The sequence below is a fragment of the Heliangelus exortis genome, chromosome 29 (assembly GCF_036169615.1).
Source record: "Heliangelus exortis chromosome 29, bHelExo1.hap1, whole genome shotgun sequence".
Taxonomy (NCBI): Eukaryota; Metazoa; Chordata; class Aves; order Apodiformes; family Trochilidae; genus Heliangelus; species Heliangelus exortis.
Genome location: NC_092450.1, coordinates 3,489,536 through 3,502,389, shown reverse-complemented (window position 1 = coordinate 3,502,389; position 12,854 = coordinate 3,489,536). Strand labels below are relative to the sequence as shown.

At 65.2% G+C, this 12,854-nt stretch overlaps 2 protein-coding genes across 2 annotated transcripts; one reads left to right on the top strand and one right to left on the bottom strand.

Moving 5' to 3' along the window:
- Positions 1-222: 222 nt before the first annotated feature.
- On the bottom strand, positions 223-2,808 carry CCR10 (C-C motif chemokine receptor 10). Its single transcript, XM_071728719.1, has 2 exons — positions 2,495-2,808; positions 223-1,552 (listed from the first exon to the last, which is right to left on the bottom strand). Exons 1-2 carry the CDS (start codon positions 2,678-2,680, stop codon positions 470-472), a joined length of 1,269 nt encoding a protein of 422 aa, XP_071584820.1. The 5' UTR covers positions 2,681-2,808; the 3' UTR covers positions 223-469.
- Positions 2,809-3,745: 937 nt separating this feature from the next.
- Positions 3,746-12,707, top strand: CNTNAP1 (contactin associated protein 1). Its single transcript, XM_071728715.1, has 24 exons — positions 3,746-4,271; positions 5,469-5,570; positions 5,825-6,018; positions 6,128-6,275; positions 6,485-6,688; positions 6,758-6,942; positions 7,027-7,170; positions 7,506-7,767; positions 7,847-7,996; positions 8,064-8,235; positions 8,322-8,428; positions 8,534-8,653; positions 8,790-8,993; positions 9,078-9,234; positions 9,368-9,495; positions 9,594-9,761; positions 9,843-10,061; positions 10,137-10,376; positions 10,474-10,710; positions 10,803-10,930; positions 11,010-11,103; positions 11,222-11,455; positions 11,576-11,623; positions 11,706-12,707. Exons 1-24 carry the CDS (start codon positions 3,929-3,931, stop codon positions 11,894-11,896), a joined length of 4,179 nt encoding a protein of 1,392 aa, XP_071584816.1. The 5' UTR covers positions 3,746-3,928; the 3' UTR covers positions 11,897-12,707.
- Positions 12,708-12,854: the final 147 nt, after the last annotated feature.

The following is a 12,854-nucleotide window of genomic DNA, read 5'->3' as shown; positions in this document are numbered from 1 at the left end:
GGAAGCGCGAGGTTCTGCTGCCGCCTGCAGGCACCCCCGGCCAGGGCCGGTGGGCGCGGGGCCTCTCCCCACACCCCGGCTCTGGTCCCGGCAAAGCAGAACATCACCGGTTCGACCGGGCTGCTCTCCACCGGGGCAGCCCACAGAGGCAGCGCTCGCCACTCGGGACTCGACCGGGCTTTATTGTCAAAGTGGAACCAATCGCCTGCTCGGGCCCTGCTGTGAGCACGCCCCATCCCAAGCCCCCCACCACCACACGTCCCCTGGAGCATGTGTGACACTGCAGGGTCCCCCTCGACGCTTGCAGGGCACACAGGCGCCATGGGGCTGCTCTGCCTCTGCCCACACGTGTGCCCACACCGTGTCAGTTCGCGGTGCTGCCCCTGCCAGGCCCCTGTTCCAGGCCTGGGATGGCTCCGGACATGTCCGAGGGTCTCTCAGGGAGCCGCAGGCCGCAGGCTCTGTGTCCCTACACCACCTCCTGGCAGGTGGAGAGCGATGTCCGCCGGCGGGGACTGGGGCAGCTGTGGCAGCGCGGCTCCAGGGGCCCCACACAGCCGGCATCGCTGGCCAGGAGCCACAGCTCTTGGCGGAAGCGCTGTCCCAGGAAGGCGTAGAGCAGGGGGTTGAGGCAGCAGCGCAGGTAGGCCAGCCCGCTGGTGACCAGCAGCGCCAGGTCCTTGCGGCGGCTCTGGGCACACGTCACCTCCCAGCTGGTCAGCAGCTCGGCCGTGTCCAGCAGCACCATGAGGCTGTGGGGCAGCTGCAGGGCCACAAACACCAGCACGAGTGCCAGTAGCACCCGCAGTGCCCGGTGCGGCTGGGCACCGCGGGTCACCAACAGTGTCCGGGCCACGGCCGTGTAGCAGCTCACCATCACCAGGAAGGGCACCACGAAGCCCAGCACGACTTGTGCCAGGTTGGTGGCCCCCCGTGCTGCCCGAGAGACCGCCTGGGGGAAGACGACACGGCAGAGCTGGAGGTCCTGGTGCTGCTCCGCTCGGCCATAGATGAACTGAGGCAGGGCCAGCAGTGTGGCCAGCAGCCAGGCCAGCCCCGCCGTCAGCCAGCCACGGCGGCGAGCACGCGGGCGCAGGCGGCAGGCGGCCGGCACCCGCACGATGGCCACGTAGCGGTCCACGCTGATGCAGGTGAGGAAGAGGAAGCCACTGTAGAAGTTGAGGGCGTAGAGGCCCTGCAGTACCTTGCAGGCGGCCGTGCCCGGGGACCAGCCCTGCAGCGTGTTGGTGACGGCGAGGGGCAGCATCAGGAGCAGCAGGAGGTCGGACAGGGCAAGGTGCAGGAGACAGACATCGGTGACGCTGTGTGCCTGGCGGTAACGGGTGTGCGTGAGCAGCACCAACCCGTTCCCCACCATGCCCAGCAGTGAGAGCAGCAGGTAGACAGCTGGCTGGTAGGTGCGGGCGAAGCCCTGCACTGCTTGCTTCTCACAGAGCTCGGGCAGCATGCCGTGGTCCCCCGAGTACCCGTCATCCCAGGAGTAGAAGTCGGTGGTGGCAGTCGGCTCTGTCGCAGCAGGGCTGGGGGTCACCTGCACAGAGGGAGGCTGAGCGAGGATGCTCAGAGGCAGGAGCCCAGCTGCAGAATGCTGAGCACTGCACACTCTCCACCCACTCTGCCGCAGGAACCCCGGGTGTGCCTAGGGCCCCTGCCCCTGCTGGGGCTGGTTTCTGTCTCACACCCACCCAGAGGCAGTGAGGGGTTCGCTGTGCTCAGTCATTGCAAGAACAACCACACTTCCCGAGCAGCCGGTGGTGGCGTGGATCTGGTGGGGAGACGTGACCCCAGCCACAGCATCCCCAGCACAGCACCACGTCCCACAAACTACCCATGCACCCAGCCCAAGAGTGTTGATCCTGATGTCCCCTGGGGCTCAGTACCCAGCCCACCGCCCCATTCGCCCTTTGTGGCCAGACCTCGGGGCCCCATCCCCAGGTGTGTGCTTTGGGCAGGTCCCCACGCACACCCCAACGTGATCACCCACCTATGCACCACCCTGGGGACTCCGGTGCCGACACAGCCCCTCACTGCCTGGTCTTGGTCTCAGACAGGGTGGTCTTGGGGCATCCCACTGCTCTGCACAGCTCCTCCCTGCCTCAGCCCTGCTCCAGGGTGGAGGGACCATGCTGCAGCCTGGCACTGGGCAGCCAGGACCCCACTGCCCACAAAGTCAGGGTCCAGCAGGCTGTGGCTCAGAGCAGCCTCACAACAGCAGTTTCCCTCTTATCCTATCATCAAGTCCGGGCATCTGGGCCTGATTCCCCCCACCCACTCCAGGGCTGCAGGTGGGATCTGAACCCAGCAGCTCCCCCAGCCCCTTCCCTGCTTTGGGGCACTGAGCACTGCCCTGTGCTCCCTGGGGCTCTGCTTTGCAGCCCAGACCCACATGGCTCACCACCTAAATGCACAAGAAAAGCCAGCGAGGTTTTCCTTGCTCATTCCCCAGTGCACCCCCCACCCCGCAGCCCCTCACCTGCTCCTGCATTGTGCAGCAGGACCTTCTCCTGGCTGATGATGGGTCTGGAGCCCTCAGTGTCTCAGCACTCTGTGGTTTGACCACGTGCAGCTCCTGATACCGAGAGCTGTGCAGAGCACCGGCCCAGCCCCGGGGAGGAAGGTGAGGAGGCAGATGCGACCTGCTCCAGAGCCTGTCCTGCATCTTCTACTTTGTTGTTTGCATCTGTGTACTGGGTACAGAAATAGCAGCACTGCTCAGCCCTTGTCACCCAGGGCTTGGGGAGAAGCTTCGGAGCACCTGGCTACAGGGACCAGGGTCTGGCTGAGGGTAGTCTGGATGTGCAGGAGACCCCAGCCCACCCGGGGCTGTTGGCAGCAGAGCTGTTGCCGTGGGAGCAGTGTGCACAGCAATCCCTTTGCTCAGGGGTCCCAGCCTTGCCCCCACACACCTACACCCCATGTCCCCATGCCTCTGCACCCCCGTGGCTCTGGGCTGTTGCTTGTTGTTTACAACAATATTCCTGAGTCCTCATTAAAGGGCAGATTAGTTCCTGTGGGGCAGAGCCCCCACTTGCCTCTCACGGGGGGAGCAAATTGATCCCTGGCTTTAATGGGCTTTCTGCCGTTTGGCTCAGTAATCCCTCAATCCCCCTTTCTCCTCACTGCATCCGTCTTTGCCACGCTTTATCCCAGCTCTGTCCCCTGCCTCCTGCTGCTTCCAGAGGGCAGAGGCAGCCCGGCTTTGGGGTCTTTGCCAGGGGGTCTCTACCCCTCCCTGCTCCTCCCGCAGTGCAAGGACACCGTGTTCAGCCACAGCTCTGTGCCCGCTCTGGAGCTGCCACACTGCAGCCTGACGACAGGGAGGGAAGAGGGCCCTTTTGGGGCTAGCAGAGTCCTGACCCCAGCAGAGGGATGGAACAGGGAGCTGTGGCCGACACAGGCAGAACATCTGGGGTGTCAGGAGAAGGCCAGGTGGGGCCATGACTCTCCTGGGAACACACCTGCAGACGGGGGACAGGGGGACAGGAGAACGGGTGATTTCATCCCTGGCCCACAGCTCCAGCTCCCGGTAGCTGATGGCTGCCCCACGGCCGCGGCACACCTGGGGGTTTCTGTTCCCTCTTTTGCCTGCGCAGGAAGGGGCCCTGGCACCCGCTGCCCGCAGGTGACAGCCCGCAGGTGACAGCCTGCCAGGCCTGGGGGGCATCACCCTGGTGCCAGCGGTGCGGAGCTGCCTGCTGCAGCTACAGGCCCAGTACCACGACCCTGCCTGGACCCCATCCCCTGCGGCGTTCCCATCCCCCAGGGCACTTCCTGGGGGTCCTGGGAGAGGGGGACGCCCCGCAGAGCCGGGGGAACAGAGGGCACTGTGCGGGCTGTGGGGCAGACAGCAGATGTAGGCCAGGCGATTGCCAGCCTATCCCCCCAATCCCTTCGCGGGGGGCTGGGGATGTTTGGGAGCAGGCAGGGGCTAAATCCCTTCTTCTGCACCACCGGCGAGACCCGAGACCAGAGGGTCTTAATCTTCGGCTTGATTAGAAACTGCCGACACATCTGCTGGGGAAACCGGGACCCGCCGGGAGCATCCCTCGGGGACGGCGGGGGAGGGCTGGGGCTCCGCTTTCAGCCCCCCCCCCCCGCCGCCCCCCGCCCCGTGGGCGGAGCCGCCGGCCCCGCTCCGCCGCAGCACCGGGAGCGGCGGCTCCGAGGGCGTTGGGGGCCGCTCAGGATGGGCGCCCGCCACCTCCTCGGACTCCTGCTCGCCGCCTGCACCGGCTTCGTCTGCCTCGCACGTAAGTGGGGCCGCAGACCCCGGAGCAGCGGCTCCGCACTGCGGGACCGCGCCCGCAGCACCGGCCCCGCACCCCCCGGCCACCCGCATCCCCCCCGCCAGGCTGTCCCCGGTCCTTCCGTTCTTCTGGGCATCCCCCGTTCTGCCTCGGGCATCCCCCAGCGCTCCAGTCCGCGTCGTCCCCAAGGTCACCGTCGGACACGGGCGTCCCGGCTCTCCCCCCGCGCCCTGCCCGGGACCGCGCCGCCGCAGACCCCCGCCGGCGGCACCGCATCCGCCCAGCGCCTCCGGGGACTCGGGGAGGATCCGGGATGCCCAGGGTTACCCAGGGATGCCCAGGGGTGCACGGAGCACCCGCCCCGCTGCGCCGCATCCCCGCGCCCGACCGTGCCCCGTGTCCGTACCGGGGAGGCCCCCGGCTCCCCCGGCCCCGTGTCCGGGAATCCCGGGGGGCGGGGGCTGCCCCGCGGGACCGGGCCGGCCTACACCAGCATCTCTGCCAGCGCCGCCGACCCGGACGGGACCCTTCACGGGGCTGCACCGGGCCGGGACCTTTCCCGGGCCTGGGGATGATGGGGTGCGGCTGCCCGGGGACGGGAACGGGGACCGGCGAGGCCCTGCCCCCGCCGAGCGGATCCCTGCGGCCCCTCTGAGCCGGGAGGCGATGCGGGCAGGGCATGATGCGGGCAGAAGGGATGCGGACAGAGGTGATGCAGCTTGAGCGCAGCGCGGCTGCCCTCGGCCCTGCAGTGAAAGCTGGGGGTGCAGCAAACGCTTCAGGGCTCTGTCCAACTCGGCCAGGGGAGCCCTGCGAGGGGCTCGGGACCCCGGCCTCGCCGGACTCCACTCTGCAGACGACGCCAGGGTTTGCACGGGGTTGCCCCCGATCCCCCATGCGGGACCCTGTCCCGGCGGGGAGGGGCTGGTGGGGCGGCGGAGGGGGGTCCCGGCGCCCACGTCAGTGCGGAGGCAGCTGGGGCGGGCGGGCGGGCCCGCAGAGGTGTGTCAGCTGCTCCGCTGCAGTGGGAGGGGATAGCGGGAGCGGGACCCGCCGCGCCACCGGCCGTGGGGTCCCCTGAGCACCCCGAGGCTCCAGAACCCGCGGGGTCCGCAGGGCCGGGCCAGGAGGGAGGGCGCCGCAGGGATAGCGCCCATGTCAGGACCCCTAGCCTGGCTCCCAGCCTTGCTCTCACCACAGGACCCTGCTACGATGAGCTCGTCTCTCCCCTCTACTCCTGGTCCCTCGGTGCCTCTTCCAGATACAACATCTTCTACTCGGCCAGCTTTGCCCGGCTGCACAGTGAGTCCCCCACAGGGCTGAGGGGACCGTGGGCAGGGGGTGTCTGGCAAGCTCTTGCCTTGCATGGGGCTGAGAAGTCTGCATGTGCCCACAGCAGAGCCCTCAGCATCCTCCGAGTGTGGAGGAGAGCCCTGCAGCCCTCTGGATCCCACCCCACAGTGGGGTGCTGTGGAGGGGCCAAGCAGACAGCTCCCGTTCAGCCAAGAGCCATGGGGGGCCGGGCTATAGGGCTGGCTGAGCTGCTCTCCCCACAGGCACCAGTGGCTGGTCCCCTGACCCCCGGGACAAGCAGCCCTGGCTCCAGATTGACCTGATGCAAAAGCACCGGATCAACGCAGTGGCCACACAGGGGACCTTCAACACCTACGACTGGCTGACACGCTACATCGTGCTCTATGGAGACCACCCCACCAGCTGGAAACCCTTCTTCCAGCAGGGGAGCAACTGGGTAGGTGCCATTGGGGTGTCTGGAGGTCCCTGTGGGTGGGGGTCCCCTGGGGTGGATCAGGGAGCCCCCAGCCCAGAGGGAGATGCTGATGGCAGTCCTTGGTCTCCAGACATTCTTTGGGAATGTGAACGAGAGCGGGGTGGTGCGGCACGACCTGCACTACCCCATCCTTGCCCGCTACATCCGCATCATCCCTGTGGCCTGGAACCCACGTGGGAAGATTGGGCTGCGCCTGGGCCTCTACGGCTGCCCCTACAGTGAGTACCATCCAGGGGTTCCGGCAGCCCAACATGGGGTGGGACCCCCTGGGTAGCAGCTCTTTGCTCCAGCATGCCCAGAAAAGCCTTTCCCAGACTAAATTGCATCCATGGGTTCTGCAGCAATTAGCTCTGGCACAAACCATAGCAGAAAGGTGCCAGGGTGCCTGCTGGGGTGGGCAGTGATGGGGCTGTTCTGTGCTCCCCAGGGTCCCATGTTCTCTACTTTGATGGGGATGATGCCATCTCCTACCGCTTCCGGGCCAAGAGGATCAGCACCCTGGAGGATGACATCTCCTTCAACTTCAAGACACTGGAGCAGGATGGGGTGCTGATGCATGCTGAGGGCTCGCAGGGTGACTACATCACAGTGGAGCTCAAGCAGGCCCAGCTCTTCCTGCACATAAGTTTAGGTGAGCTGTGACAGGGGGCTGGGGACCAGGGGAGTTGGGGGGCTGCTGGCTGAGCCTGCCCCTCCCTAGGCAGCAGCCCGATGCATGCCACTGAGGGCCACACAACGGAGACTGTGGGCAGCCTCCTGGATGACCAGCACTGGCACTCGCTGCACATTGAACGTTACGGCCGCCACATCAACCTGACACTGGACGGGGAGGTCAAGCGGTTCCGTTGCCACGGCACCTTTGACCAGCTCGACCTCGATACTGAGGTGGGTGCAGTGGGTGGGGAGGGGCATGGACACTGACCCACAGTGTCCCCTGGTGAGGGGCTGATCCCCTCCCCTGACCCCCAGATCTTCTTTGGAGGAGTGATCGACCAGGACAAGCAGCACCTCACCTACCGGCAAAACTTTCGGGGCTGCGTGGAGAACATCATCTTCAACGGGGTCAACATCGCCGACCTGGCCCGGCACCGGAGACCCAACATCCGCTTTGAGGTCCATCCCAGGGGGTCCCTTCCCCAGGGGTCCTGTCTCTGCTGGGGGGGGATCCCTTTCCTGGAGGAGGGTCAGGTCCTCAGGACTGTTGTGGGGTGACACCTTCCCCAGGGCCAGGCTTCCCCCCACTAAGGGGTGACACGAGGCCAGGCAATGACCATGCTCAGCCAAGCGTTGACACATTGACCGTGTGAGGTCGTTCCTGGCCCCGGGCACCCATCAGGCACTGCCAGGCAGTGGGATCGAGCTGGGGCATTTGGGGCCACGGGGATCAGGGAGGGGCTCCCCACTGCGGGAGAATCCTCTTCCTCACCACCTCCCACGGTCGACTCCAGGGCAGCGTGGGCCACTACTGCCGAGACCAGGTGACCACCCCCATCACCTTCGCCGGCATCAACAACTACGTGCAGGTGCCAGGGATCCCACGGAGGAACCGCCTGTCCGTCAGCTTCCGATTCCGCTCCTGGGACACAGTTGGGCTCCTGCTCTACACCAGCTTCGCCGATCGTCTGGGCTCCCTGGAGATGGTGTTGAGCGAGGGCCAGGTCAACGTCTCCATTGCCCAGCCCGGCAAGAAGAAGCTGGAGTTTGCTGCTGGTGGGCTGGGGATCGGGTGCAGGGTTGGGTGTTGGTCTGGCAGTGGTGCCTCCCCACCCACCCTCCTCTCCTCACTCAGGGCATCGCCTGAACGATGGCTTCTGGCACTCGGTGCAGCTGGTGGCGCGGGATGGCTCGGCTGTGGTGACCATTGATGATGATGATGGCGCTGAGTTTCGGGTGGCACACCCCTTCCAGCTCCGCACTGGCAGCCAATACTTCTTTGGAGGTGGGCAGCGGGGCGGGGGCCAGGGCGATGGGTGCCTGGGGGCCGCTCACCCCGCTGTGCCTTTCAGGCTGCCCCAAGCCAGCCTCGATCACTGGGTGTCGGTCAAACCAGACGGCGTTCCACGGCTGCCTGCAGATGCTGAACGTGGACATGCAGCCTGTGGATGTGGAGCTGCTGGTGGAGCAGCGGCTGGGGCAGTACTACAACGTGTATTTTAATGTCTGTGGCATCACGGACAGGTATTGGTGGGGACAGGGGCACTGGCTTGGAGCAGGCAGGGGCGGGGGTTGTGCTGGTGTCAGGACAGGAGCTCTCTGTGCCCCAGGTGCACCCCCAACCTGTGCGAGCACGACAGCCGCTGCATCCAGTCCTGGGACGACTTCATGTGCATCTGTGACCTGACGGGGTACAAGGGGGAGACCTGCCACAAATGTGAGCTGGGGCCATGTGGGCTGGGCAATAGGATGGGCACGCACAACTCCTCCCCCTGCCTGGTGCCCCCATCCCGCTGACCCCAGCCCTGTTTCCCTTGTCCAGCCCTTTACAAGGAGTCGTGTGATGCATACCGGGTCAGCGGGAAAACCTCAGGGAACTACACCATTGACCCGGATGGCAGCGGGCCGCTGAAGCCCTTCACGGTGTACTGTGATATACGAGGTGGGGGCAGAGGGAGGGTGTGGGGGACACTCTGCCCAGTGCCTTGGACCAGCCCCTGGATGTGCACTGGGACCAGAGCAGGATGGAGGGAGTTGGGGTGTCGTGGACTGATCCTACAGCTCTCCTCTCTCCGTAGAGGACCGGGCATGGACCATCATCCGGCACAACCGCCATTATGCCACGCGGGTGACAGGATCCAGTGTGGACCAGCCCTACCTGGGGGCTGTGGAGTACTGGAATGCATCCTGGGCTGAGGTTTCAGCACTGGCAAACGCCTCCGAATACTGCGAGCAGCGAATCGAGCTCCACTGCTACAGCTCCCGCCTGCTCAACACCCCCTGTGAGCATGGGGGGGCAGCGGGGTTGTGCTGTGGGGATGTGCCATGGGGATGTGCCATGAACTCACCCTCCCCTGTGCCCACAGCTGGGCTGCCCTTCAGCTTCTGGATGGGCCGACACGATGAACGGCACTACTACTGGGGGGGCTCCCGGCCGGGCATCCAGCGCTGTGCCTGCGGGCTGGACAAGAACTGTGCTGACCCCCAGTACTTCTGCAACTGTGATGCTGACCACCCACTGTGGTGAGCCTGGACAGGGCAGTGGGGCGGTGGGATGTGGCTGCAGGGATAGATCCTGGGGGGTTCAGGCAGGGACTCTGCAGGGGTGTGGGCTGGCAGGGGTTCACAGCCCCCCTGAACCACATCCCATTTGCAGGAGAACAGACAAGGGTCTGCTGACCTTCGTGGACCACCTGCCCGTCACCCAGGTTGTGGTTGGAGACACCAACCGTACTGGTTCTGAAGCCCAGTTCCTGCTGGGGCCCCTGAGGTGCTACGGGGACCGTAAGTGACCAGACCCATGGAGGTTCCCCTGCCCACAGGAGTCCTGCACCCATGGAGGGTCTGTGCCTGTCCCTCACAGCCCCTCCTGCTCCCTGCAGGCAACACCTGGAACACCGTCTCCTTCAACAGGGGCGCAGCCCTGCTCTTCCCCACCTTCCAGGCCAACCACAGCCTCGACATCTCCTTCTATTTCAAGACCACTGCCCTGTCCGGCGTCTTCCTGGAGAACCCTGGCTCCCGAAACTATATCCGTGTTGAGCTCAACAGTACGGACAGATGGGGGAGGGATATGGGGGGCAGTGGAGCCCTCCTGACAGTGGGCTCCTTCTGACACTGTGTCCCTGCAGCCACCAGGGACGTGGTGTTTGCCTACGATATTGGAAACGGGGATGAGAACCTGACAGTGCGGTCGGACGTGCCCTGGAACGACGACGAATGGCACCAGGTGAAGGCTGAGCTCAACGTCAAGCTGGCACGGCTGCGGGTGGACAAGCTGCCCTGGGTGGTGCGGCCAGCACCCCCACAGAGCTTTGTCCGCTTGGAGTTTGACAGACCCCTCTATGTTGGTGAGAACCCAGTCCCCATCCCTGCCTCCCCGGTCCCCCCGTGCCACAGGGTGCTGAGTCCCATCCCCACCACAGGCGCGGCAGAGCACAAGATGCGCCCGTTCCTGGGGTGCCTGCGGGCGCTGCGGATGAACGGGGTGACCCTCAACCTGGAGGGCAAGGCCAACGAGACCGAGGGCGTGCGGGTCAATTGCACTGGGCACTGCCAGGACCCGCCGGTGCCCTGCCAGAACAGCGGGCTCTGTGTCGAGCGCTACAGCCACTACAGCTGCAACTGCAGCATCTCCGCCTTCGAGGGCCCCTTCTGCAACCACGGTGAGGGGCTGTGCCCACCCGTGCCACGGGGGGGACCTTCCTGGGGCCGGGGTGGGGGCGAGGAGCAGGTGCACCACTTACCCCTGAGTCCCCACAGACATTGGTGGGTACTTTGAGGAGGGCACCTGGGTGCGGTACAACATCCTGCCCATGTCGCTCTACGCTGCCCGTGAGTTCGCCAGCATCATCAGCAGCCCCTGGCAGCCCCTGCCTGGCTACAACCTGACCAGCGAGGAGGTCAGCTTCAGCTTCAGCACCACCTCAGCGCCCGCTGTGCTGCTCTACGTCAGCACCTTCGTCAAGGACTACATGGCCGTGCTCATCAAGGATGATGGTGAGGGCAGCGCCCCACGGTGGTCACCAGCCCCACAGAGCTGTGGGGTTACCCCAGGAGCCCAGCATGCTGACGGTCCTGCTCTGCCACAGGGAGCCTGCAGCTCCGCTACCAGCTGGGCACCAGCCCCTACGTCTTCGCTCTCACCACGAAGCCAGTGACAGACGGGAGGCCCCACCGCGTCAACATCACCCGCCTGCACCGCACACTCTACACCCAGGTACGGGGCAGGGGGGCACTGGGAGTGGCTGTAGGTGGAAGAGGCTCAGCAGCACTGATGCCCTGCTCCTGCTCTCCAGGTGGACTATCTCCCCATCATTGAGCAGCAGTTCTCCCTCTTTGTGGACAGCAAGCTGGACTCGCCCAAAAACCTGTACCTGGGGCGTGTGATGGGTGAGCTGCGTCCTGCTCGTGGCCACTCCCACCCATACTGGGACCTCCAGGATCTCCCCTGCCCAGCACACCCCTTGCCCTCCATGGGGGATGAGCCTTTTCTCTCTGTGCCCCACAGAGACCGGGGTGATCGACCCTGAGATCCAGCGCTACAACACCCCTGGCTTCTCGGGCTGCCTCTCAGGGGTGAAGTTCAACAGCCTTGTCCCCCTCAAAGCCATCTTCCGCCCCACCAGCCCGGTGCGGCCCTACAGCATTCGCGGGGAGCTGGTGGAGTCAAACTGTGCCTCCATGCTGCCCCTCACCACCATCCTCATCCCTCCTGAGATGGACCCCTGGTACATGGATATAGGTAGGTGCCATGGGGTGGCTCCAGTGAGGAGAGACCCCCTGGGAAGCACCAGCTGCAGATGGGATACTCCAAACGAGTTCCCGCTCAGCCTGGTCCTGGACACCCACTCTGTCCCTGCAGAGTTTCCCCACGTGCACGATGATGGCTGGATTGCGATCATCATTGGATGTAAGTGAAGTGCCCGGACGGTGTCCCCCAACCTTTGTCCCCCAGCCCCTCCCCAGCCCCTCACTGCTACCTCCCCCCGCAGTTGTGACCGTCCTGCTGCTGCTGCTCGGGGGGCTGCTGCTGCTGCTCTACTTCTACCACCACCGCTACAAGGGCTCCTATCACACCAACGAGCCCAAGGCCGTGCAGGACTACGGCAGCGCTGCCAAGGCACCAGCTGCGCGCAGGGAGCAGAACCTGCCCCAGATCCTGGAAGAGCCCAAAGCGGACTAGCGGGGCTGGGGGTGGGATGGGCTCGCAGCCCCCACAGCCCTGGGGCCACCCGGGGCCGAGCGAGTGTCACGGGACCAAAGGGCCGAGTACACCCCGACTGCCAACCCCCGGACAGCACCGACCGACCGCTACCGAACCGGCCCCGGAGAGCGGCCGCCACCCACCGAGCCCCCGCCCCTCCGGCCCTGGGCAGGCCAGCGGCGCCGCACCGGAGGCAGCTGCTGCCTCCCCCAGCCCTCCGGTGCCCCGCTGGGCCCCCTGCCCTCCCTGCCCCAGCCCCGGCTGCCGCCCCGCGTAGATGCCTCGCTGCTTCGCTCGCTTTGCCAGAGCCACGCAGGAATTCCCACCACGCCGTGCCCAGCCCGGGGCACCGAGCCGTGCCCTGCCCGTGCCGGCCACCGCTGCCGCGCATGATGCCACCGCACCTTGCCCAGATGCTGCTTTCATACGATCAGGTACGGATCCTTTCTACCATTTTTGTTGCTGGATATTCTACTACACTCTGATTTTTTTATTCTATCGGTTTGTATAAAAAAACCAAACGGAAGCTCCCGTCGGGGGTCGCGTTCCGCGCGCTGTGGTACGTGGTCTGTAGTTTGCTCCTTCTCTGTACGAAGTGCCAGTCCTGCCGATTACCTCCAGCCCAGGGAAAGCTCCTGTTCACTTGCTGTATTGTGGTAAGACGACGTTACAGAAATGCATTTATCTACCCAAAGGCCTAGCTCCACTGGGCACCTTATTTTTAAGAAAACTGTTTTGTTGAATGAGATGTGAAGATACCCAAATAAAGGCAGAACGATGGCGTTTGGCACTCCCCAGCCTTCGCTCACAGCCTGGGCCTTGGGGGCAGCAGCTCCTCTGCCCCTGCCATGGTTCAACCTCCACTGGGGAAGGGACTGGGGGGACAACAGCAATTCCTGCTCCGGGAGAGGGATGCAGAGAGCCAGAGGTGGATAAA